The following is a 24,829-nucleotide window of genomic DNA, read 5'->3' as shown; positions in this document are numbered from 1 at the left end:
AGCTGGAGGAGAAGAGGGGTAAAAAAAGCGACGACTGAAGTTCGTCCGGATAAAACTAAGGGGCAATTCCAAACAGAAACAAAAGCTGCGAAACTACTACTGGCGAAACTCTTGAAAGTAAGTATATGAGGCGAAAAACATCCCTCGACACGATCCGACTCTGTAAATCTACTTCCCCCATCAACGATTTACCACCCTCGCGGGTGAACCGAGTCGATTGTAGAATCGTCGTTCCCGTGCAAGACGGTATCGAGATTGTACGAAACCGGGTTTCTTCGAACTACGTAACCGCGCACGAGAACGTCGATTGAAAGGACGTACGAGCATCGTTAAAAGCTTTGCAAGCGTGCAAAGCCCATCTTGATTATATTGTGGGTAGCTGAAAAGCAACATTTGTCGCTGTCACCGAACAAACGCGTTGCACACCTCGCACGCATACGTCTGAGCGATGAATAGACCGCTGAGAGAGAATCGCCGGTCGAAATTGTCATAAAAATGAATTCAACCCCGAGCGAGGATTGGCATTCGCTTGTCGTGAAAGAGTTCGCATATTCCATTACCCAGCGACGAACAGCCCTTTGACCCGTGCCTGGGTGGGTGAACGCAGAGCGTTACAACCGAGGCGGCGAAACCTCGCGTAAAATAAGGAAAGCCGACTCTCCGCGGGTGGAGAAAAGGTGAAAAACGACCCTTAGGTGTCAGCCTCATCCCTGGGTTGGAACGCGTATGGGTACCTATTACAGTCCACCCGCGGAGCAACAGAGGACGACGATTACTCGACAGCCGACGATCAGGGAAATTTTCATCCATTACCTGGACCTCAAAGTCTGCCGGGATGTAAGCTCTATTTTTGTATCAAACAAAGAACGGGCTTGGCCACTTAAATACGACAGCTGGTTTCATGGATGTAGTGCAATATGTACATCTTACGATTTAGATTGCTTTTAATAGAACAACGGGGATGAGACGATTCCAACTCGGCATATTTTTAGGTACAAGAAAAACCAACGAGAAATCGAAACGCCTCTGTTACAGCTCCAGGTATTGAACTCGAACGCTTTGTATTCTTTACCTGATTATTCACTTGTTGACTCGCGGTGAAAGCGAAATTCTCTTATTAACACATCTTATGGGCTATACGCCAGTGCTCACTGTTATCTTCATTAGAATAATTCACAATCGGATACACGTATTTTGAATGCTTTAGAAAAGCTTAGAATCTCTTTTTTTCCACTATTTTTTATCCAAACTCTGGGAGGTTTTAACGGTGTGAAAATAATACAACTTTCCACAGCTTATACCACTCAAAACTCGGGGCGAGAATTTCTTTGAAGATTTAAATCAGAACGAAGAGGTGATTGGGGTTATATTGAATTAGGAAACGACTAACTCACGTTTCTGTCATTTTCAAACTGTTCAGATTTTCACTGCTTTAATTCACGTCACGTCCCGATCAATTTTATCACCAATAATTCCAAAATTGACTACCTGCTGCAACCCTTTTACTCTTCCATTTAGCATAATAAGTATTCAAATTTCACTCGGAAATAAATAGATAATAACTTTCAGGCAGTTACAGTTTCGTTTTTCTTTCACGGAAAATTTTTTAACCACCAAGCAATCCAATTTATGCTTAAATAATTTATTTCGCGAAAAAAACTGAACGATAAATCATGATAGATGCTCTGAACAAAACTCTCATTTACCTTGGTCAGGTGCGAGTGTCATACAACATTAGAAGACACTATGAGAAAAAACACGGAGGGTTATTTCAAGTAGTATATCACATCCAGTAGAACCTTCACTATTTTTTGAGAGCTCTAGACACGTGGCTTTTATTTCCGTTAACTGTCGATCAAATATCACAGGTTTAAAGGTTCACTCGAAAATTGGCAAACGTTACCAACAGTTCGAGTAAAATGAGAATAAATAACTGATAACGAAATTTCCCATCATTTTATCAGAACTTCACTATTGGCAGGTAAATAATTTTCACTCGTCGTCAACGGGCGCGACTTTTATCGGATGTGACACGTGCGACGATAAGCGCTTCCAGACGCTCGACTGGCAGGAAGCAAAATCGGACGAGCTTCACGGCAAAATGTTGTGCCGCGACTGATGACAACAAAGCTCAAACTCAAGGACACGCGGAGCTTTTATGCCATTCTCCGCAGCACTATCTTCACGAGGGATGATCAACCGCTGAAGCGACGCTGCCGATAAGCGAGATCGTCTTTCAAGCTTCTGACGCTTTTATACGGGTACGGTGAATACTGCGTATGATCGGCATGATAACACCATCGATTCAGTTTTAGAACGTGGATAATTTTCCGGCTGCGGTTTACGGGTAAAATCACCACGAGGTAACTCGAGCGCAAGCACGAAAGCTTCCCTGAACCAAATCGATTCTATAAATTGTGCAGATCCCGACTGAAACTTCGGTCGACGGTCGGCAAGGAAGGTGGACCTTGTCGAAAGCTCGGAATGTTCAAGCTCTCGAAAAAGCTTCATCCTTGTTGATAGTTGATAAGGTAACTGTTTCTTTTCATGTTACCTACTGCATCATGCGGCCGTTGCTTAGTAAGTACCGAGAATCTGCAAGCCTGACACAATTACCATAATGGGGGTAAAAAGTGTACGGTCGAGAATAAAGAATGTGTCATGAAAAAATGTAGGTGTATCATACCGGTTTTTGACATCCAATAACACATACGAGGAAGACTGATAAAAATATGAAACACGGACTTACAAATTTTACGAGATCAGGGTCGTCGTTCAAATCTAGCAAATGGATCGTCGGTCGAAATTCCGAATAATCAAAACGCAGAACGTTACCGAAGTCGAAATTTCAGAATTTGGATGAATCTGGTAAGCCTCTATTCGTTTGTAGCATAGATACATCGACTCGAAATCAGGTTTCATTTACATCCTCGACACCCTCAAAGCCCAGTTTGACTCAACGAAGCCTTCAAGTTCTCAAATACTCTAGATCGAAATTAAACCTCGAGATTCTCACATCGCGCTCAATAGAATCTCCATTCTGTGGAACTCAAGAGAAGAAAACCTTAAGAATCAATTGAGGTCTAAGTCAGAATATTGCAATTGGGGCTTCCGAGGGTCGAATGATTCCCGAACTTGGTTCTCATTAGAACTTCGAACATCAGCATCGGAATTTATGCGCAGTTTGTAGGTTCATATAAGGTGTTTTCTACTAAGGATTTCTCTACCTGAAAAGGTCTCATATAAGCCTACAAAGCCTCAAAATTTTCCCAATTTCGAGATCCAAATGAGGTCTAAAATCTTGTCTCAACCGGCAGCAGCTTTCACATATGTGATAAACGGTTCACGAAATTTGACCATTCACAACTTTGTCCATGTGGAGTTTCGACTATTTAACGTAACCGTCAGTCTGAACTTTGACCTGCGCCCGCTTTAAACTTATATGAACTTGGCACGTCGGTTGAAGTGACGGAATTTATCGATTACTTTTTAATCAACACTCACTAAGCTCGGGCTAAAAAGTACGAAACATTTATCGCGATTGAAATAAATAGTTGCTATAAAGGACCCCGCAGAATCCGTACGGAAATTGGCTAGATTTTCAGTATGTTACAGTACATATCCTCCCGATCAAAAGATCTCATGGACACAAGTCCCAAAAATCAGCAGTTTCCGAGATATAGGCTTCGCAATGGGGCTTCATGGATTTTTTGATATCTATGAATTTCGTGATTTTCGTGAATTATGAAGCCTCAAGAGAACTTGAAATTAAACAAATGACTCAAAAAACTGCACGGTTGATTCTTAAATATAGGCAGGAAGCTATGATTGATTCCATCCATGAACTCGCTGGTTTAATTAATAGAAAGAGATGTAACGTCAGATTTCGCGTGAAGGATGAGACCCTCAGACTCTGGCAAAAATCGACTTGTACTGTTCTTCACGTGTGTGCGGAGTCTCTGCGAATAGGTTGTGCAGTTTTTGAATGATATATCTGATTTCAAGTCCCCCTTGAAGGTTTGTAAATCGTAAAAATCGCTTGATCCGTAGATACAACCCCCTTGCAAAGCCTATATCTCGGAAACTGCCGATTTTTGGGATTTGTGTCCAGGAAAACTTTAGATCGGGAGGTTATGTACTGTAACATACTGTAAATCCAGCCAATTCGACCGGGAGCCAATTTCCATAAGGATTCTACGAGGTCCATTTCAACCTTTTCCATTAAGTCTGTTAAGTCTTGCGTTCGAAATGAACAAAACTTTGTTGAATCAACTTATTGTAATGAATATCATTATGTCTTGGAACGCGAGGTAAGCCTGTAACAATTAATAACTTTCAGCTCTTGCGAAAATTATTATCCATTTCACACAGAAGTCAGCCCTGATGATACAAAATTTCTCAGTATTTCTTCTGCTTCGGGAGACAATCCTTCAATATCGGATATATATATAGCGCGATGGCGGCTTATGTCCCGCGTGCTTCAAAGTTAGACGAACATCAACGTCGATATAAGCCGGAGAGGGGGGGGGGGGTCTGAGTACGAGACCGGATTATGAAAGTAGTTGATAAAAGTTAAGAACTCACCTAAGGGCAGGCCAATCTGCGTCGGTGGTGGTCGTCGGCGCTGAAGAGCTGCAATTTGATAGGCTGAGACGAGGGCCGATGCGAAGGGTCATAGGACGTCTCCGTCTGAGGGCGTAGTCTGTAAACCGAAACGAATCGAATCTGTAAATCACTCACAATTTATAAGTATGCACGTGACTTGATGCAAAGGCAGCCCCGATGTCAGATTCTACGGAATTGTAAGTTTGTCGGTACAATTCTCACGTTTCGAATTCACTAGCGGACAATCTTGAACGTTGAATGATCAGATCCTTGAATCAAGGAAACCGATATCTGCAGGCGGACTAAAATTGCAGCCGGGTGAATTTCATCACAATTTTCTATCAAACTCCCGTGATGTGTTCGTAAATCGTGAACGAGGTAATTCAGGACGACATGTCGTAACGTCGGCGCAGAGAATACGAAAAAATATGGCATTTGACGGGGGTATTAAATCCTGTTTGACAACCGTGTATGTATAAGGTACCTATGTTCGCACGTGTGAGACTGTAGTTCGATCAAATCCCTAAACGCAAATAACTTCACTTCCACCGGATATAATAGTATTACCAGATACCCGATCGAGGAGGGAAAAACTCTCCTTCGTATTTCACGTAATCAAAGTACTTGATGAAAAATGAAATAGATAAGTTGGCGAATTTGCAAAAATATAAACGAAAGTTCCAGACAACGTATGCCTTCGGGGACTCGCATATTTTTCATTATTCCGAAAAAATACCAACTCCGTGTTTTCCGCTGGGGATTTTTGGATCTTCTGTTTCGGCGTTCTCCAGCAACTCAGCCACTTTTCTTTATCCTCTCGGTTCTGTCCCATAATTGGTTATATAGTAGTAATACTCTGTGAATTTTTTCACATCTTTTATTTTACTCGTTTCAGAAATGGTTTTTTTTTTTTAAACCAATATATCGTGGAAGATTGAAGTCGGAGAAAAAAAATTGTAGCGTAAAAAAGTTATGTTTTTCCATGAACTATTTAATGGAATACATGTTCAACAGTATTCTATCTGTTGAGTTGCGAGGGCTCATACCTACTCGGTCTCAAGCTTACGCGACTCGGGAGTCCTGACCTTTTCTGCCCTAGAGTGGGAGGTGCTCGCTTTTTCGACTGTGAGCCCGTCTTTCGTATGTGTACTCTGTACAATAATTGTTCTTTCATTTTGCCCGACTTGTATGATTTTTCGTTAAGCGTTTGTCGTGTGGCGTCGTTATTGAAATCTGAGTTTTGGTATTTTTATTCTTAAGTTTTGGTTCATTCTTTTATCAAGGTTAAAATTGGTTGTAACAGCGGATATTGATCGTATTCGATTACTTATAAGTGTAATGCATATGTATCTCTTTTTTTTTCTTCTTCAAAAAGGCTGCGGCCGTATAAGAAATAAATAAATACATAAATATGTTATAATTTCAAAATGAATTTTTTTTTTTTTTTTTGCTGAAAATAGTCTTCTCGATGCCATTAAAGATATTACATATGTATTGCATCAAATAGTTAATGGACAAACATAACTTTTTCATGGAAAATTTTTTTTGGTCCCACTTCAATATTCCATGATATAAGAGTCCAAAAAAAAAGAAAAAAATAACATTTTCGAACAAGTAAATTCAAAAATTCTAGAGTTCACAGCGAGTACCTTTAAGTAGTAGGTACTACTATACAACCAATTATAAAACATATCCGAGATGGTAGAAAAAAAAGTGGCTGAGTTGGTGGAGAACGCTTCTGTTATGAGCAATTATACCTTTATTGTATACCGAGACTTGAGAGAAGCTTCGCTGTATTTGGAGATCTCATTCCACGTAAGAAACAAGGGAATGCCGATTGATCCCAAACAAAAAATAAGCCGCTACGAAAAATCAGTCGTACCTGCAAATACGAAGTAGGAAAATATTGTTTTCTTCACTCACTTCGCCACGTGAAATATAACTAGCATTTCCACGAATGTTCAGACTTTAAGTATAGTGGGATAAACAGATTGGTTTTATTCGTTTGGCCAGTGCCGCGAGATCAGCCACACAATTTGAAATCACCGATAAAGCACCGCCATCTAGTCGTATCTAAAATAAAATTTTCAACTTCGTCCTCTTTGGCTATTCCTAAACTTTCCAAAGGCAGCCTTCTCAAATTAAACGTGACACTCATCGTCAGATGTTAATCTCATTTTTAGGCTGTCGCCACTCGTCCTCTCGTGTGACGATTCTTACGACAATTCAATGCGGCACATCCCTGCAGGGCATATACGTACTCGGATAACAAACAAGCGATTCGGTCAAAGGGCTTCGCCTCTTTTCACAAGGCACGACTCGCGCTCTTTACTCGCAAACTTTATTTCCATTCCAATTATAGCAAAATTGATTCGGCGATTCATCTGGAATCGTTATACCTATAAAGAAAAAATTCCATACCGGCGCATGTGCTTCAGCATTATAAAAAATATCCTTAAAATTTATTTCAATCTTATGAAATCGTATTTCAAAGTTCAATGAATGATCTTGAAAAATGCGGAACCTACGGATCTTCTGAAAGTTTCAAGATTCGCAGTTATGAAACCAGACGTGATGTCTGGATATAGGCAATTCTTTCCACATTCCAGCGAAATTGGTCAAGTTATTTGTTTGGTATCGTGCTCACGAAACACAGTATACATCAGAACGCGTATATACAGTGTCAGAAAAGTCACGGTGTTGATTAAAGTCCACACCGATTAGTGTGAAATTAAACATCATCTGTGTAAATCGTTCGATTCTTGAAACAAAGTGATCTTAAAATCAACACCAAAATGGTGTGGACTTCTATACGATATTTTCGGTGCTACATTTAACACCACATTTCTAACAATGAACATTTATTTTTGATGATATGTGCAAACAATTTTGTAGGAAACAAAACGTGTTTCCAACTTGGTATATAAATTTCATCTCAATCCAACTTTTTTTGTCATGGAAAGAGTTTATGAAAAATCCTGCCCAAAACTCAGCATAAAATTCAGTTACGTACCAAAAATTTCCGAACGGGGAAACTACACTTAGTTGTAATTTATGCTAACCTATGCGGAGCATGATTTTGAGTGAAACTTCTGTTTGATGAAGTTAGCACGCAATTGCATAAACTTCAAGACATTTCAGAATATTTTAAAGTTTCACGTCAAATCACGGTGAGTCGTCTAGCCGCCGGAATAATCACGATTTTATGTGCTTGGCGTCGCTAGTTTGGGTGATGATGAAAAAAAAAAACAACCTCGCCGGGAAAAGAGAGGTTACAAAAAAATCGAATTCACTGACGGAAAGCGATGCATTATACATGATGCAATCTGATGGAAATGTGATCAGATTATTGTTTTTTCTTCTTTGTCAGATAGAATGGAAATTCACGACAACAAACAACGTGAAAAACAGATACGCTGGCCACCCGAATATTGCGCTTCCAGAATAAAGAAGTAATCACAAGCTTTGAGCCATGTCAAAGTTAGTTTTACTTTCTTTGTTTCATCCGCCAAGATTACCTCGCTACATTTTTTCGGAAATGCGGATCCGAACAGCACGTGAATATAAAGTAGCTATTAAAAAAAGCAACGGAACGATGTTATACACGTGTATTAAAGGTTTCATCTCAGAATTACACAATGGAACACACCCATCGTAGTTCCGGGTATTAAAATGGCTGCCACGAGTAATCAAATAAAAATGATCGCAGTTTTTCCATTTTATTACTTATTTCCAATCCAATCCAATTTACGGTGAGTAAAAATAGGTTTGACGCACTCGTTGCGGTCCAAGGAAAGTTTCAGCTACCGAGAGACTTGAATTTATGGTAATGAAATACATGAAATGTGTAAAGAACCCCACCGTAGCGTAATAATATTTTATCAATCCCCTTTTCGTCCGTCAGCGCTAGAACGAGTTTCAAAACATTCCATCGCAATTTTTCCGGTGATGTATTAAAGGGATACTCTCTGGTATTCATTGGTTAAAATAATAATAATAACAAATAAATTTATTTTCTTCCGACTCAATACCAATTTGCATATGATAAATGTAAAGAATTCACGACGAATGGGCAAAGTGACGCAATGGGTAGCTAATACAAACAAAAAATGAAATCTCAACCTCCGTGTCTTCAGCTCCGCTCGTTACCTTCAGACTCCGCTCCCGGCTATGAGTACATATCCGACATTAATAGGGAACACAGCAGGAGATTGAAGTCAACGTGAAATGACGTCAAACCAGATGCTCCTGTACGAATGTTATATAGGTCGTTGAACACGCGAGTTGATGGATTAATCAAGGCCTGAATCCAACAGGTATAAATTAGAAATCACTTTTCTAAAAGGTATATTACGCAATCGACGAAGGACAAAGAACGTCGGTAGCCATTGAACGTCAAAGACACGTTCGACGTTTTACATTCATTGAAAATCTCGAGAGATGCAAGTGCTCGCGTTGATTGGATAAAGTAATTAGCAGCATTGTACAAAGGGTAATATTCACCGCGTTTTTATAACTCGTGACAAAATATTTGAGTATTTGCAGAGAGCAATTTCCGGGTTGGATACCTTGTGCTGCTTTTGAAATGAGTCTAGATGGAAGAAACTCATCAAATTGGCAGATTACTGAAACGAACAATTGATCGCCAAGAAAAATGGTAATATAATTTGAAAATTCGCCCGTTCGAAGAGATTCTCTTAATGTCAAATTAGTTCGAAAAAAAAACTATCAGTCTACCCTGATTAAAAAAAAAGGCAAGAACTGTCGCCATAAAGCTGTAGCCGTGGATTTAGAAGATTTTTCGGATACCCATTGATCGATGAAAAGCCTTCGAAGTCGGACGCATCGGAGCTGAGCTAAGATTAGCTCACAGTTAGGCCCGTCTTAGATCTAAACAAATCAGATGTTATTTCCAAACGAATTAGATGAGATCGTATTGTGGGATAATTTCCCGGCGGAACTCAAGGAAGTGCACTGAAAACAGTAAGGCATTCGGTACTTTGCCTCACCGAAAATGATCTAAAGACTGTGGATCGGGCGATCTGCACTATTGATCACGTCCTTCCCGTTTCGCTCATTCTTTCTAATCGCTCGATCGCTGTCACGAACGTGACGTTTCACCTCAGTGGCCCGACACGGATAAATCGAAGCTCTACTAGTTGTAAATGTCACTCTCGTCGTCGCAGATATGAGATATTTGGCATCGTAAGATCGAGCTGCGGGGACTTTCCAATTTTTTTTTATTATTTCCGACACTCAGTATTTGGCAACGGTTTTGAAATTAAAGCCTCGTCATTACGCCGCTCAAGGACACAGCCATGGCACCTGAACCCCAGACACTCTTCCTTCTTCGTCCGAGTCTCAGAGCATCCATATACATATGTATACATGGCTTTACGTTTGGACAAAGAAAGATAAAAGGCGAAGAAAAATAAGAGAGAAGAAAGACACGAATACGAATAAAGGAGAAATTTTAGATTCTGATAAACTAAGGTGTAGGTAAAGAAAGAAAATAAGAAGAAAATAAAACGTTCCGACACATAATCTGTATATTTTATAAACGTCGCCGTTCGAGGAACTAAAATTCATCAGATCCAAGCGACAGTATAATTAAAAATTATAAAGATAAAACGAAAAGGATACCTGTATATGTATATATATATGTATATGTACTTTTTGATCGACATATTCTAATATCAAAGTCCAACAAAAGCCGGATATCGATCAAACGCTGGCGCAGAATTGATACCGACAAACTTGGAGTGCCTCCCGTTCTCCGACTCATATCTACCTTGACGGCTATTGCCCTGAAACTTGGCCGTAGTCGGTGACTCCCAATTAGCCGAGATAATGTTCCACTGACAAAGGGCCGAAGAGAAGACTCGACCCTTCAGTGTTCACACGTGTCAAAGCAATTAGCCTAGTCCTTGAGAGTCAGGCACCGTGTAAATGAAAAATCGATTCAGATAAGCATGAATAAGTCTAACGTTGAAAGCGTTAGGACTAGATCCTGTACCGCTAGCGTAAAAAAACAAGCTTCCGAAATGGAATCAGAGAAAGAACGACGCAAGAATCACTACCAAAGGGTAAACTCACATAACGATACTTTTAATGATCAACTGACACCCAAGTTGTTGTTTCGTTCCTTTTTCATGAAGAACGGAGAAAAAACCGCATCGACGATTTCAGGAACTTTGTCTCATTTTTAGGTATTACGTTACGCGTAACCTTTCACGCGGGTAAAATTCGCGGTGCGTGATTATCTTTGAAATACTAGTACTTGATCGTTTTGCTATTGAGACAATATTTCCGCGTGCATTATTTTCAGTACTTTAAATGCTGGTGAACTCTCATCATGACCATCGTGAAATGATCTCAAATTCAGGGAATGAGATGTTTGACTGTGTTTCACTTTTGTAACTTATTCGGAATAAGTATACGCTGTGCAATATATAGGTTTACAATAAAAGGGTCGTGTAGTGTACAAGGAAAAAGAGCTGGATCAAAGCGTGACGACATTCCATAACTCATACCTAGGTATAAGGTATATCTAGTACCTTTATCGTAATAAAATCTTACCGTTGGCAGAGCAGAGTGAATTCCTTCCTTGGAGAACATGAGGAGATAGATATTGTCGAGGATTCATCGGCGTCGTCGGCGACATCGATGACGTTGGCGAAATCGGGCTCGGAGCCGACGTGGCAACCCAGTGGGGCACATCGTCGTGCCTCTCAGGAACCTCCGAGTTCGTCCCGGACAACTCCTTCGTGACTCGAACTTCTATGCCCGCCGTCTGTAACGAGATGTTCATGTTTTTTTGGTGAAAATTTACAAAGGAATCCCGCCCCTCGCTCCGACACGAATTCGTCTCGTGCGCGCGATACTTTCGATTCCGAAGTCTCAGCCTAGCATTCCCTTATCGTCACTGCGGTACGAATGCGTTACCGGAATTTTTAAACGCCCGATTTCGTTGAATTGAAGTAGTTGAATTCTCGTATTTTTAAGAATTCATACAATAAAATGGAAAATTGAATTGAAAGCTGCGCAAACAAGATTTCACATGTATGCCGCGTGGGAGGTTCTTTAATTCCGCGAGACATGGAAAAATATCAGATGACAAGCTGGAATTTAAACGGAATAACCCTGTGCTGTATGCGTGGTGTTGAAGGCCATGTAAACGAAGAGCAGCATCAGGATTCTGCGAGACAAAGCGTTTTCTCATACAGCACGCTTTCGCGAGTTTCAGTCCTACATCCTTCTACTGTCAGACACAGGTTTCTATAATCAAGCTGGCAATGTCTGAGCTGAGAAGACGTTGCTACGACTACTCTCTTCTTTATCGGTCAATTTAGAAAGAAGTAATCAAAGACTAGCCCGTCTGATGCGATAACTACGTCGTATTTTGACTCGAACGAAGCATAGCTTCCAGGCACCCAAAGAATGGACCTTAGGCGATACTTTATTGCCAGACACGTGTAAGAGAAAATTGTTGGATCTCACCGCATTTCAGAAAATGATGTACTTCTTAGATAGATATTTGTAGTTAAAAAAAATAGTGTTTTTTTTTCAAAATATTTACTGATTCTTTTCAATACCTCAGTTACTGCCAAGTTCTATTTTCCTAGAAATAAATAACCAGCTTTATTGGCTTCGTTACGATTTCACTTTGAAGTAAGTCCTACATCCAACCAAAGAATTTAATCGCAAATTCCCCTTGTGGCTAAAAATCTCCCGAGGTTCACTCGAGTACGGGTCAAAACTTGGAAGGGTCAATATTTCGGATGGCCATTATATCGGAATTTCAAACATGAGAAAATAAAATAACGAGAAACGAATTATTAGAAATCCTTCTCTTCATGTTTGAAATTTCTACACAACAGACACTTGAAATATTGACCTTTCCAAGTTTTGACTCTCACTCGTCCACTCCCAACCAAGTGATTAAAATCCACATTGCGAATATCCCGCAACTTGAATGCTTGATTCAAAAATTATTTAAAAACTAAGTTTCTTCAGTAACATTTGAACCGGGGAATACTGTGTCATTTTTCTTGATGAAACTTCTGTCGAATATATTTGCATCGCATCAACAGTTGATTCTCTGGTAGATACGACGCTGCGGCATCTTGGATAATTTACTCCGTCGAATTCAAGAGGCCTTGTGAACTCGTGAGAACGTTTATCGACCGACCATGTATCCATGTATAATGGAATTCTTTATTTCCTACGTCAACAAGTATCCTCTCCATCTTGCTTCTCCATGGACTGTTTTTCTCATTCTCATTTTCTGCCGCCCTCTGTATCGCTATATCTTCACCCGATGAGAAACGAGAAGCGAAACTTTGACACGTCACATACCCGAGTTCTTCGATTTATTGGAAATATTACCTGTATAAATGACATAAGATATGTTTTTTCGATGCTGCCGGGAGCTTCTCAAGTAGACGATAACGGACGGGGGATAAAATGATGGAAAAATTCTATGAGTTGTGTTCTTAAGTAACTCAAGTTTGCGCTCCGAGAGTTTCGATAAAACACGTTGTACTTTCACCGCCTAGCCGCGGTGTTTCAACGGCGCTATCTTTTAATCCGTTGGAAGTTCCGAGTGAAATTAAATACTTAGCAGTCCAATTCAATTCAGTCAAACGAATATTGCATCGCAGCTTCAAAACTTGAAGAAACTTCACGACCATGCATCTATATGTATACTACCACGCAGACGAGCAAAAATAATCTGAATTTGAGTTCACGGATTGCGGGGACTTCTTGTGAAATGAAAAGTTTTGTTCGAAGAGTTTGCAGCTTCCACCAAAGTAGGTATTCTATCTCGATGAGTCACTGAGGGGCTCCGCAACTTGTTGCATTCAAGATATCGTGCCTACAATAGGAGAAAGGAAATGGGGTACTTTTCAGGAGGCATGTTGACCGAAAGAAAGTCCGCTTAGTTCCATCGGATTATACTTATGGATACTCGGTTCTCAGACACATTTGAAAACAGATACACAAGAGTTATGGCGGAGAACGGAACTTACAGCGGCCAAGAATGTTTTTTTTCTGAGTATCGAATAAAAATTCAAGAGTCATCGACCCCTCAAGTTCTTACCTATCCGTATGAGCACTTTTCCACGTCACTGGCTTTGATTCCAAAATGAAGTTGCGACAATATCGGTGAAAATGGATTAATAAATTTATCGAATTAACGCAGGAAGTCCTATGTTATTGCAGTCCGGTATACAAGAGAGCGGTGCGGCAGGTGTAATTGGAGCTGTTACATCACGCCCATTCAGCTTTTAACACAATGAGAAATTCAGCAAGTACAATATGAAGTTAGTTCGAATGCTAGGCTACAGCCAATGAGGCCTCACGCGGTAATTGTATTCATAAGGTGACACAGAGGGGGAGGAAACCCAAGAGTGATGAAAATTCAAGCTTAATGCAAAACCAAAACTTTACATTTCGTGAAATTACCGACCTGTCTGAGAAAACGAGATGGATGGAAATTCTGGCGGAACTTGCTGATTTCATTCGTTTCAAGTAGTAATGCGGCTCTATGGTCAGACCGTCGCGTCGTGTGGGAAATAAAATTCGTCAACGGTTGTGTCGTTACAATGGCAAAAATTGGGCACGGTGGTCTTTACGCATTACTACATGTTGATATTAGTTCTCTGCTTAGCAAATTGAAAGCACGTTTCGTCATTTTCGAACCCTGAAAACCATCATTGTTAAATACAAAATTATAATTCGATACGAAGCCCGTATCGGATGCGTTCAGATTCCTCAAGTGATTGTGAATCATTTCGATCGTAACGAATCTATTATAACTCTATTTAACTGAGATTTCACGGGATATTCTGATAAGAAAGTAGCCATTTAATAGAAAAGGAAAAGAAGGAGAAGAACGGAAACGTCTGAGAGGGGATTGCTAGTTATGTAATAATGTGCGAGACACGTCATGATTACGTGAAATTTATTCTGATAATTATGAATCGTTTCAGCCGTGACGAGAGTCGAAAAAATGTTTGAAACGTTAATTTTCTTTTTTCCTCTTGTCTCAAACTGATTGGGGTTTGAATATTTCGAAGACAATCAAGCTCACGGGGAATGAATAATCAATAGAACATTGTTCTCCGGTACGGCTGTTCGTAGCTGTGATTGGAAGCTGACGTAGTAGGTCTACAGAATTCTGCGATTACTTGTCCCTCACTCCATTGTTGGTCACTCTGAACCGGACAGGTTCGATTTCTCAGAAATGTGAAACATGAAGGTATATTGCTAACGGAATCCTCAATTTTTTTAAACAATTTTCATTGTTTTTCTTTCAGTCTATAAAGAACAACCAACGAACGATTCGTTGACTAGTTTCAGGCTAATAATTACTCGTATATAATTTGTTTGCAGACGTGGCCGACCGTGATGCAGATACCCGAAAATTCAACAGTAAATTTCAAGTTTGAAAGTCCAACAGATTTCGGTGCTTGTATCACTGGCACAGAAGTAAACATTCAAAGTTTTAATTATATATTGATCGGGGACGTTGTAGTAGATTTTGAGATTTTTATCTCCCCATATAAATAAGCGCATGTATATTTGAATGATGTAACGAGTAAAACTCCAACACTGCCGGAAAATTCGCGATTTTCACTCCACGCGGCTACAGAGTGAATAAATTTCGTGCTCAACCACCGTCGGTTAGATTGTGTAACATGCTCCGTCATTGTAACCTGGTTAACGTGATCGTGGAGGGGGAATTTTGATACAAATTGAACGGAACTCAACGAACCACGTTACTCAAGGAAACTTTCCAGAAACGAGAGTTTCGAGGCACGTAAATCAATATAGGTATCTACGGTCTCCAGGTTAAGGTGACTAATTTTCAGAGAACACACGCCGGGTGTACACATATATCTCATGTTCAAATTATGCGTATGTGACAGGACGCAAAGGGATGCGAACAATTTATTGAACAAGGAGTGCCTTGAACAGCTACGTATGAAAGGAACCGCTGTATGTAGTTGACGGAGATACATCGCAAGTTCGCAGAGGAGGCAAAAATGGTGCTTTTACAAATCCTCGGGTACACGAACTCTCATTTATACATTTCCAGGATATTACGCGTTTTGAATGAAAGCCTTTAACCAACTCGATGACATCTCTTCCAAGGTTCTTAAATTATCTGGGAGGCTAGAGTAACGTCGGCAGAAGAATATCGCGAAACGAATCGTACAAAATTTAGAGAATACTTCGTACGAATTAATGAATGCACCTGCGGAGGGTGACAAAGATTTAATTAAAGAAACAAAAAGAAAAAACGTTTCAAAGTACGTAAAAGAGCTCGATGAAACAATGTTGTTACAGCCTCTTCACTGTTCGAACAATTAATGGAATTTCCTAATTAACGAATTCCTCTGACTTCTCGGTGATTAAGATTGGGATCTGAAAACTCGTTAACACGATTCAGTGGATGATTTATTCGGAAAGCCTAATGACCCGACGATAAGGATGAAGCATTAAAAAAACTGCCAATTTCTTCGTTATTTCGTAACAACGAAAGCCCCACTTCGTTAGTAACAGCGTTAGCACAGTGCGTAATCAAGTGCCAATGTAGGTGCTCTGTGGCTGCTTTGCAGATGGAGGACAAATGTAATATAGACGAGGTTGATGATAATCGGCATGACTAATGGTCACACCGGAAGATAAGTGATAAGGCGGAGAATACATGAATATAAGAATGGAATGATCAAAATGGCGCTCTATGAACAATACGAATTGCGAACAGTTGCGATAGAAATTATATCTGCAGAGCCACAAAAAAAACATGTATTGAAGAACTGTGCGAAGCAGACCTAACGAAAAAGTAACACGGAATATATTTATGCGTTAACGACTGTACTGTAAAATAAATTCATCGTACGTCAACTTTTCCGGCCTTCGAAGAAAGTACAACGACTTGAGCGTGATGTTTTCCGATGGACCAAGTGAATGCAGATTGAGAGGAGGCCAAAATAATCTCGAATGCAAATAAAAATATCAGGCAAAACATTCGATTCTTGACAATATCTAGGATAGCGCCACACCTAATACTATATTTCAAGGAATAAAATGCGAACATTTTCGTGTCGTCAATGCGTAAAAGGCTACGTCGGGGTGAACGTAGCGTGCGCGGAGAATACAAAGCGATAAAATTGAAATCCGTCAAGCACGATACGCTCCATTTCAGCAGTCGTCGTGACGACAGCCAGCATTCCCGTCGTCCGTACGTTAAATCTGTCGAAAAGCGGTGCAATAAGACGCGCACCTCCAGGCCGTAGATTGAGCACCAGGAATCCGGCGAATCCAGAGTGAGCATGGAAATTAGGATGGCGAAACCGTACCAGACTCGTCGTCGGTCGTCGTTCTTGCGGAGGACGCTGTTAATTTTCATTTGAGCACGGTGGCGCAAAAACAACAACGGCACACAACCCGAGGTGTATACATAAGATTGCTGAAACGATAAATCTAATCGTCACACGACTCAAGAAAAACAACTGTTACTGACTCGAAACCACCAGGGATGCAGGACGAATTAGTCCCGCAATCAATTACCTCTCTTTCCTCGCAATGTTATTCTCTCTTCCACGGCACCACCCAGTTTCGTCGTATAATACCATTTTCGATTGCACTCGGAGAAAAGTTTTTCACCGAAAAAAATTTGTAGGCGCATTTTGTGAAAAAATTCCTCGTGGAAACACAATATTTTGTGGTAAAAACCAAAATCAATGAAATAATTCTTTGAAGATGGCAAAATAATTTCATTGCATAAAATATACTCGTATATACGAAACCTCGATTTCAATTCAGTCAATTTCATGGAATAATACTTTTTTACCGTATTGTCAAAATATTGAATACGCTCTATTAGATTCAACAAAGTCGCCGTCACGAGGCCCACTAAATTTATTCAATGAATAAAGATTAGTAAAATTTACGAAATCGTGCAAGCTACTAATCGATTACCGCTATCAAATAATATGTTACATCGTAAATCTACAAATTTTTTTGCTGAAGTGGCAAAATACTCACTGCAACCCGTCAAAAATCCTTTCTCCAAAGAGAAGTAAGTTGGGCAGTTATTAGGAGGGGATCCAAGCATCTGTCTGGAATAATCCGCAGACCCAAATCGTTCATATTCTAATACCATTGAATCAGCCTATTAATTCACAATGGCATATATTTTTGTCATTCTTTGATGCGGCTCTTAATTCATGTAGCATAGAATACGATCGAACGACAATTTTTTAACTTACAACAATTGAAAAACCATTATTCAATCTTTACAAAATGATTTCACTACATTGATCTGATTTGGTAATGGCAATAGAATGTGGCCGAACCGTTATTTAAACATTACTAAAATAATTTATCTTCTAGGCACTGTAAAATCAACTAAACTTTTTGTTTATGCGAAAATAATGTTTGGTCGGATGTATGTTAACCCTGAAATTTCGTCTTCAGGACCAAATTTTGGTCCTTACGACCAAATATTTTTCGGAGTGTGAGAATAAATATCGAGAATTCTTTACACACCGTATGACGTCAAGGAGATCCTGTTCCATAGGTTGGATGTATCAAAACGATACGCTACCTCTGCGCGTAGCTACAAATCTTTATTGAATTTTCGGTAAATAGACTTCGGGTCAAAGGCAGGCTTCTCCTAGTCAAGGAAAACGGCTGGAGCGAACTCAATTACGAGTACCTTGACTCTAAAATAGTTCCCTGAATTCTCTTGGCGAAAATGAACTCGTCGATGTCGACCTCGCGGAAAGTGTCAAATTAAACCCAAAACAAAAATGATCTCCCTTCCAATTGAAAAAATTTCCTGCAACTGAAGGAGCAGAACTGGAATGGAAAATGAGTTCTTCCATTCGATCGGTCTGCACTTTCTGAGAACTCACAATCAGTCTTCCTCAAGCTCGAAATAAATTGAATGATCGACTCGATTCCATAAATTTAAATCAACAGAGATTTTCACTGAACTTATAAGCGATGACCCTTAGATTACAGAAGAAATTCTGACGGACTTGAATCAGTTCTTTTCTATCTATCCGCCAGCGATGATAATTCAGTAGGAACCTCGATTTATTTTTCGACTGATAAAGTTTTCTTTCAACCACTGCGTAGAGCGGTTGAACGTGGTCCTACGATGATCCAATTAATTACTCGCGCCTCGTATCAGAGAGTTAAAAATTAATCGAAGCCACGTAGATTCGGAGTTTGTTATAAACAAGGGAATTCAGAGTATGTCTGCTTCAACTCTTGCATTTCTCGCGGTAGGTATGCAGTTTTGATAATTGTGTTATAAACCGTTGGCCGGATTATTGGAATAGTTCACCGGATGCGGAATCCAGCAGTTGGGTTTCTCGTTCGTCTCGCATCATCCCTTCCCACCGGATCGCACGTATTCTACCTGGCTGTGCACAAGGCCACGACCTTCTGTAGCCGCATGAGATAAGAGTTGGATCAAAGGAATCATTCGGCAAGTTGTCCTGCCATGCAAGGCCGAAAGTTGGCTGAATTGAATCGGGAACCCGCGAGTGTTCGGGCCACCTTGCCCGCGGCATTAAAAGGGCAACTGAAAATTTCGAGGGTGAAATAATTGGAGCAGCCCTTCGGAATGAGATTCTTGGAAATATCAGTCGCATTATTATGCGGCAAAGCCTTTCACGACAATAAAAGTCAACTCAAGCTCCGAATGACTTTCAACTCGCACGGTTCAACTTCAGGCTTAGTAAATTATCAGGTCTACGGTGGAAAGATTCGTTAATTAACTTGTGTCGGTTGTTCGACTACGCAAAGATAATACGGCATGCCTCAAGCTCTATCGTATTGTATCGCAATGGGTGAGATTCGTCGTTTGCGTAGAAATACGTGCGTCATTAACAGGTGAACTTGCGATTACATCGTGCTTCACGTTGCGGTCGATAACACGTGCAGCGCCGAACGAATCGATCGAATTATTATTTCGCGTTTTTAGGATTCCGTTCCTCAAAAGTAAAAAACGGAACCCTTAAAGGATCACCTCGTTGTCCGTCAAGACTCTTTTTCTCAGGAACGGGTAGAGGTATCAGGTTAAAATTAATAACAAATACTAAGGTCTACGGTCCCTTAGAGGTGTGAGAAATTCAAGTCTCTAAGTCTGCGCAATCAAAAGATACGGACATTTGTGTCACATATATTGATACTCGCAAACTCACTCATCAAAACATAGAGGGTACTTCCCTTTGATCGGGAATCATGAAATTCGGAGAGAATAAAAGTCGCACAGCACAAGTGAAGGAAAAACTCCCAGAAACAATTAATTTGTAGTTATATCGTCGTTTCCATATCCAGAATCCCGAGCAATCCCAAAAATCTACTCATCAGAATAATAAACCAATAAATTGGTAAACCGAACAAACTGATTTTGCGTTCAAATTACCAAAGAAGGATCGACAATGACGCAAAATGGTTACGCGTATCTTGTTTTTCGTAATTCCAACAATATTTGAACGGTTCTTTTAACGATACCTCTTTTACTCAATTTTTCTATTTACTATAAAAAATGAAATTTTTCTCAGTGTGATTAATCATCACTTACATAATTATACGGTAAAAGCAAACCGAATAATCGTTGCTGCTTCTCTGACTCCTTTGAATCTGGCCAAGATCCGAAAAGCCACTTCCTCTGCACTATTTCGGAGCCAATTTATACTTTCAATCGCAATCCGCGTCCAGATCGGAAGTAGGCTGAGAACTGGGTAAGGAATTGTTCCGAAAGGGTGAGATATAAGGTGACGCCGTCGGAAACGGGGATCGTTGAATATGGAGGTATGTATATACCTATGTACCTACATGTGCCCGGAATTCTTGCTATTCAAACACTGTCCTTCGCTTTTCCGTCTCCCGATTTATCCCCCTCCGGGGATTTCTGGCGAAGGAGGAGAGGCGGAGTGTAGGAAGGAGAAAGCGCCGTGGAAAGCTCTTGGTAAATCCACCCACCACCTTGACGTGCCTTTCAACTTCGTTCGAGGTTTGTTACAGGCGCATGAGCGGACTTTAAAATATGCTCCTCGGCTGAACTCGCACACTTATACCCGCTTAGCGCGTACATCATTTGCGTAAATATTCCAGCACATAATGCGCAGCCCACTCTGCTTGTGAAAATTAGGGTACTTAGAAACCGACGGATTGTATGCGGCATACCTGTGTTCGTTATTACATTATACAATACCAATTTCCCAAAATCAGACGAGATTCGTAATATCTACTCGAATTTACTTTATTATTCATTCGTTCGTAGGATTGATCCATAAACAGTCGATTCGGCGTGAAATTAGCCCTTGGGTATTTATTTTTAATGCCCGGAAGAGGAAGGTTCAACAGTAATTGTACGAGGAGCTCGGAAAAGGAGAAAAAAAAACAAAACGAGAAATGAAAATACGGATAAAAGGAGATGTTTCGAGACTGATTCAATACCTCGAAAATTTGTGTTTCTCGTGTTTTTTTTTCCTCCTTGTTTTTTGTTTCCTTATCGCTACGAAGTGGGCGGAATTCGAAGCTGAACGAATGTCATCCGAGCATGCCGCTTCTTGCGAGAGCTCAGCAAAGTACGTTGGTACCAATTCGCAAATAAAACAACCGCTCGTCTGCATCTCTGATAAGTACAAATTGGCATGTATTCGTATGTATTATGTAGATACGTACACACATCACCGTCCTGATATAGGTATAAATTGTCACTTGGTATTCGATCAACCTTAGATTGTTATTTATGGATCCGTTACTTTGCTTTTGAATTCTTTGACTTGCGATCAGTTACAGTTGCCGGGTTAGTGTAACGTCAACCGGTATTATCCGGAGGATACGAAACTTTGAGCACATATTCCCATCGACGACGCTGAAACACCTGTGGCGTCGGCAATACCTATATACTCTAGAGGATGTATCGCCCAACTACGCGGGAATAGCTTTAGCTTGCTTCTGGAGAGTTGCATTCGAAGCTACGTGCATGACGAAAAACCAATACTACTAAAAATCGTCGATCCGATTATCAGTAATCAATAAATGTATGCCCTCAAGGCAACTCTCCGATACACAGCCTCGCGGTTCTACGAAGTTTCTACAACGTTTGAGGCGAAACTATCCACTCGTAAACTAACAGAATTATCCGTGTATAGTTAACAAGCGTAACTAGGTACACGTGTTTCACAGCATGTGAGATGTGCGAAGTTAAAGATGAATCGTCGACCGATGAGCCTCACCGAGAAGGGCGTATAATCCACCACTCAAGACGAGTAGCGAAATTTCGTGCTCGAAGATTACGTCGCGGTTGTTGACTCCTAGTTTATGACTTGACGACACTTCTGCATTTAGCAAGTATTTCCTCGCAAGGTATACTCCGTCCACTGTAGCTGAAGCAGCATAAATTCTTCTGCCAACGTATCAGAGATAAGTTTCACAGGGTGACCGTAGACGCTTAATCATCCGGTTATTAAATTTGCGGTAATCCAGTCTACCCGACGACTATATCGATTTATACTTTATAACAGCCAACTAAGTGGAAATTAAATATACTTATTACACAAGTCCTGAATTAAATGTTAATGCGGTATTATAGTGTTAGGATCGGGATTATCTTGCCGCAATATACCTAGAACGGCACTGATTGTTTTCAATTTACCTTTCAATTGACCACGAAACTCGGCATTGCGAGAACCCTTCGTCATCTATTCGCTAAACAATACGACCCACGGCATTCAATGCCACAGATACGTCGTACGGTAATTAATACCTGCAGGGGTAACAAATGGTTGGTGAGAGATGAATACTCCGGAATCTGACAATGGTCGATTGGCAAGCGGGGCAAAAAAGGTTAATCAGGCAGAGGAAACATGGCCGAAGAAGGAAAATTCTCATGAATAATTTATGCGCGTTAGGTCAATCTCAGAGAAGGGCTACCTGTCCTTTTTACCGCGCAATCGTTATTCAACAATGTTAAACTAACCGTTTTTCCACAACTTACAGCTTTCGAACTTTTACAACCGTTCCTCGAGACTAAAACTTAATCACTTCGTTCTGTTCTGCCAGAAAAATATGGCAAAAATCCCACGCTAACGAGCTTTGGCAAAATACATTGCGGATGAGCTTAGACACAAAGGAGGAAGCTCGCTCGTGCGGTACGTCATTAACACGAGTATCTATCGTATATTCCCCGTCCGCCACGAGACTGGAATCTGTCGGCCTCGTCTACGCGCGCAAACACGTATCGCATATTCCTGTGTTAATGGTGTACCGCACACCACAAAGTGACAGGGTATCGGCTCCGGGCGACAATGTCATCGCAATTACCCTCGACGATTCAGCAATAAAGCAGAAAAAGAAACCTTGTAATCAGGTGTCGATATGTCCCTATTCTCAATCATATTTCAAAAAATATTTCATTCCCATTAATTACACACGTACAGCGATTTGCTGCTCATCGTCAGCTACGGAAATACGTAGGTGAATATCTGTGAAAAATCGTACTGTACTTGAACCTGCAGTTATTGACCGACCAGCGAAACGATATCCCTCTTCTATCTTGTGGAAATGAAAACAAATCGTACAACCTGAGACATACGAGGTATGAATTTTTTATCCTTCGTGAAAGAGCTTCGACAAATTGTTTCATATTATAAAATATACACAGAGAATTTGAAGAGCAACTTGAGTTAATCCGCACGCGGAGCTTACACCCTCAACGAGAATGGCACGATGCCGTCACGCACGGAAAAATCCGGGAAATTAAAGAATTCTCGAAAGTCCTCGCTTCCAAGCATACCAGCTATATGTATACGTCACTCGTGAGGTACGATTTACGTGTCCGGTATACCTAGTCGGTCGAATTTCAAACGATCCGCATTTACGGAATGAATCGAATTTCATCCGAATACTGCAGCTACTATCTTTCGGGATTTCGTGTAGCGTCGCGAGATCATGCGGTAATTTTTGCTCACATATTTTCATTCCGTTTACACGTTCCGTTTGCTCTCGTATTTCTACTGATTCTTCAGCGCGCAATAACCGTGAATTATTCAGCCTGAAGGCTCTGAACCCGCGCACCATGAATACCCACAAGAATACATCACCTCAGATATAATATTTTTTCGCAAACTAACTCGTCACAGCATAAGGTTACTTGATTTCCTGCGCGTACGTCGTTTCACACGACGCGTAATCCGCACATTCGTTGCGACTATTCGCAAATATAGGTACGTACGTACTGGAAATGGGAAGATAAATAATATCAAAACGGCATGAATATTCTTTAACTTTTTGATCTTTTATTTAAATGCACGAGTAAGAAGGTCCGTCTTTTCTCTTCTAATGTCGCCAAGGGACTAAAAGGCTGGTCACCAAATCATAAAGAGCCCTCTGTTCTCTCTTCTCTCTTCTCTCTTCGTACAAAATCACCGCTTGTGTTCAAATTGCCTCTCCGGTACTCTCCACGTCGATTCGTCTTTGTGCCCATTGTCTTAACGTGAATTAACAATTCCCTGTGTTGGTGACTCAATAATCCAATACATGTAATATCCGAGTCGTCATGTGCCTGGCCAGTCGGACAATTCCGTCACTGGGGCAATTCGGAAACGTGCTCGGTACGCCGTTGGCTAATGAAGTAACTTGTACGTGAGTATTTACAGCCATGGTTCGTAGAGTCCGAATACAGCGATCATCGCGGGCAAATAGATATCGGACGCGTGTGGTACGTGATTTGAACCGTGCCTACGCACCAACGAACAACGTGTCACGTTCGTTCCATCCATGTGCGAGAAACTCCAAAGGCGGGTGGAATACCGTAACTTGTCATCAACTAGGCTGCACACATGTAGGAGCATCCTTTGCTAGTGATTGCGACAAAGGGCTTATCAAATTAAGCTCTTGAAAGGGCATATCTTCCGCCGCCGTGACAACGGCGTTTTATCCGGCATTCTGTAACCCAAATTTATTTAAAACGTTTTTCAACACACGAAAAGCGCGGTTTCGACCTTTTCTTCGCTTCCGCTTCCGCCAGTGTTTATTTCTCCGTTTCTGTACGGGGTAATTTTTCCCATCGCTATAACACCCCGAGATAAGTAGACGTTCGGTGTATTATTTTTAGAATAAAAAAGGGTCAACCTTCTCTGCCTTCGGCGATGCGAAAGGCACGAGGTCTCCTGCCGCGGTCAGG

General features: G+C 40.7%; 1 protein-coding gene across 1 annotated transcript in view; it reads right to left on the bottom strand.

The window, feature by feature from the left end:
- Nucleotides 1-1,261: 1,261 nt before the first annotated feature.
- Nucleotides 1,262-24,829, bottom strand: part of LOC124180722 — a 34,136-nt gene continuing 10,568 nt past the window's right edge. The window contains exons 2-4 of the mRNA XM_046566468.1: nucleotides 11,185-11,398; nucleotides 4,585-4,702; nucleotides 1,262-1,310 (exon numbers count right to left, since the gene is read on the bottom strand). Of these exons, the coding sequence (XP_046422424.1) occupies nucleotides 1,262-1,310; nucleotides 4,585-4,702; nucleotides 11,185-11,398 (381 nt within the window). The remainder of the gene's footprint in view (nucleotides 1,311-4,584; nucleotides 4,703-11,184; nucleotides 11,399-24,829) is intronic.

This window comes from Neodiprion fabricii, chromosome 4 (assembly GCF_021155785.1).
Source record: "Neodiprion fabricii isolate iyNeoFabr1 chromosome 4, iyNeoFabr1.1, whole genome shotgun sequence".
In the NCBI taxonomy this organism is placed as follows: domain Eukaryota; kingdom Metazoa; phylum Arthropoda; class Insecta; order Hymenoptera; family Diprionidae; genus Neodiprion; species Neodiprion fabricii.
This window is presented reverse-complemented; position numbering and strand designations above follow the sequence as displayed.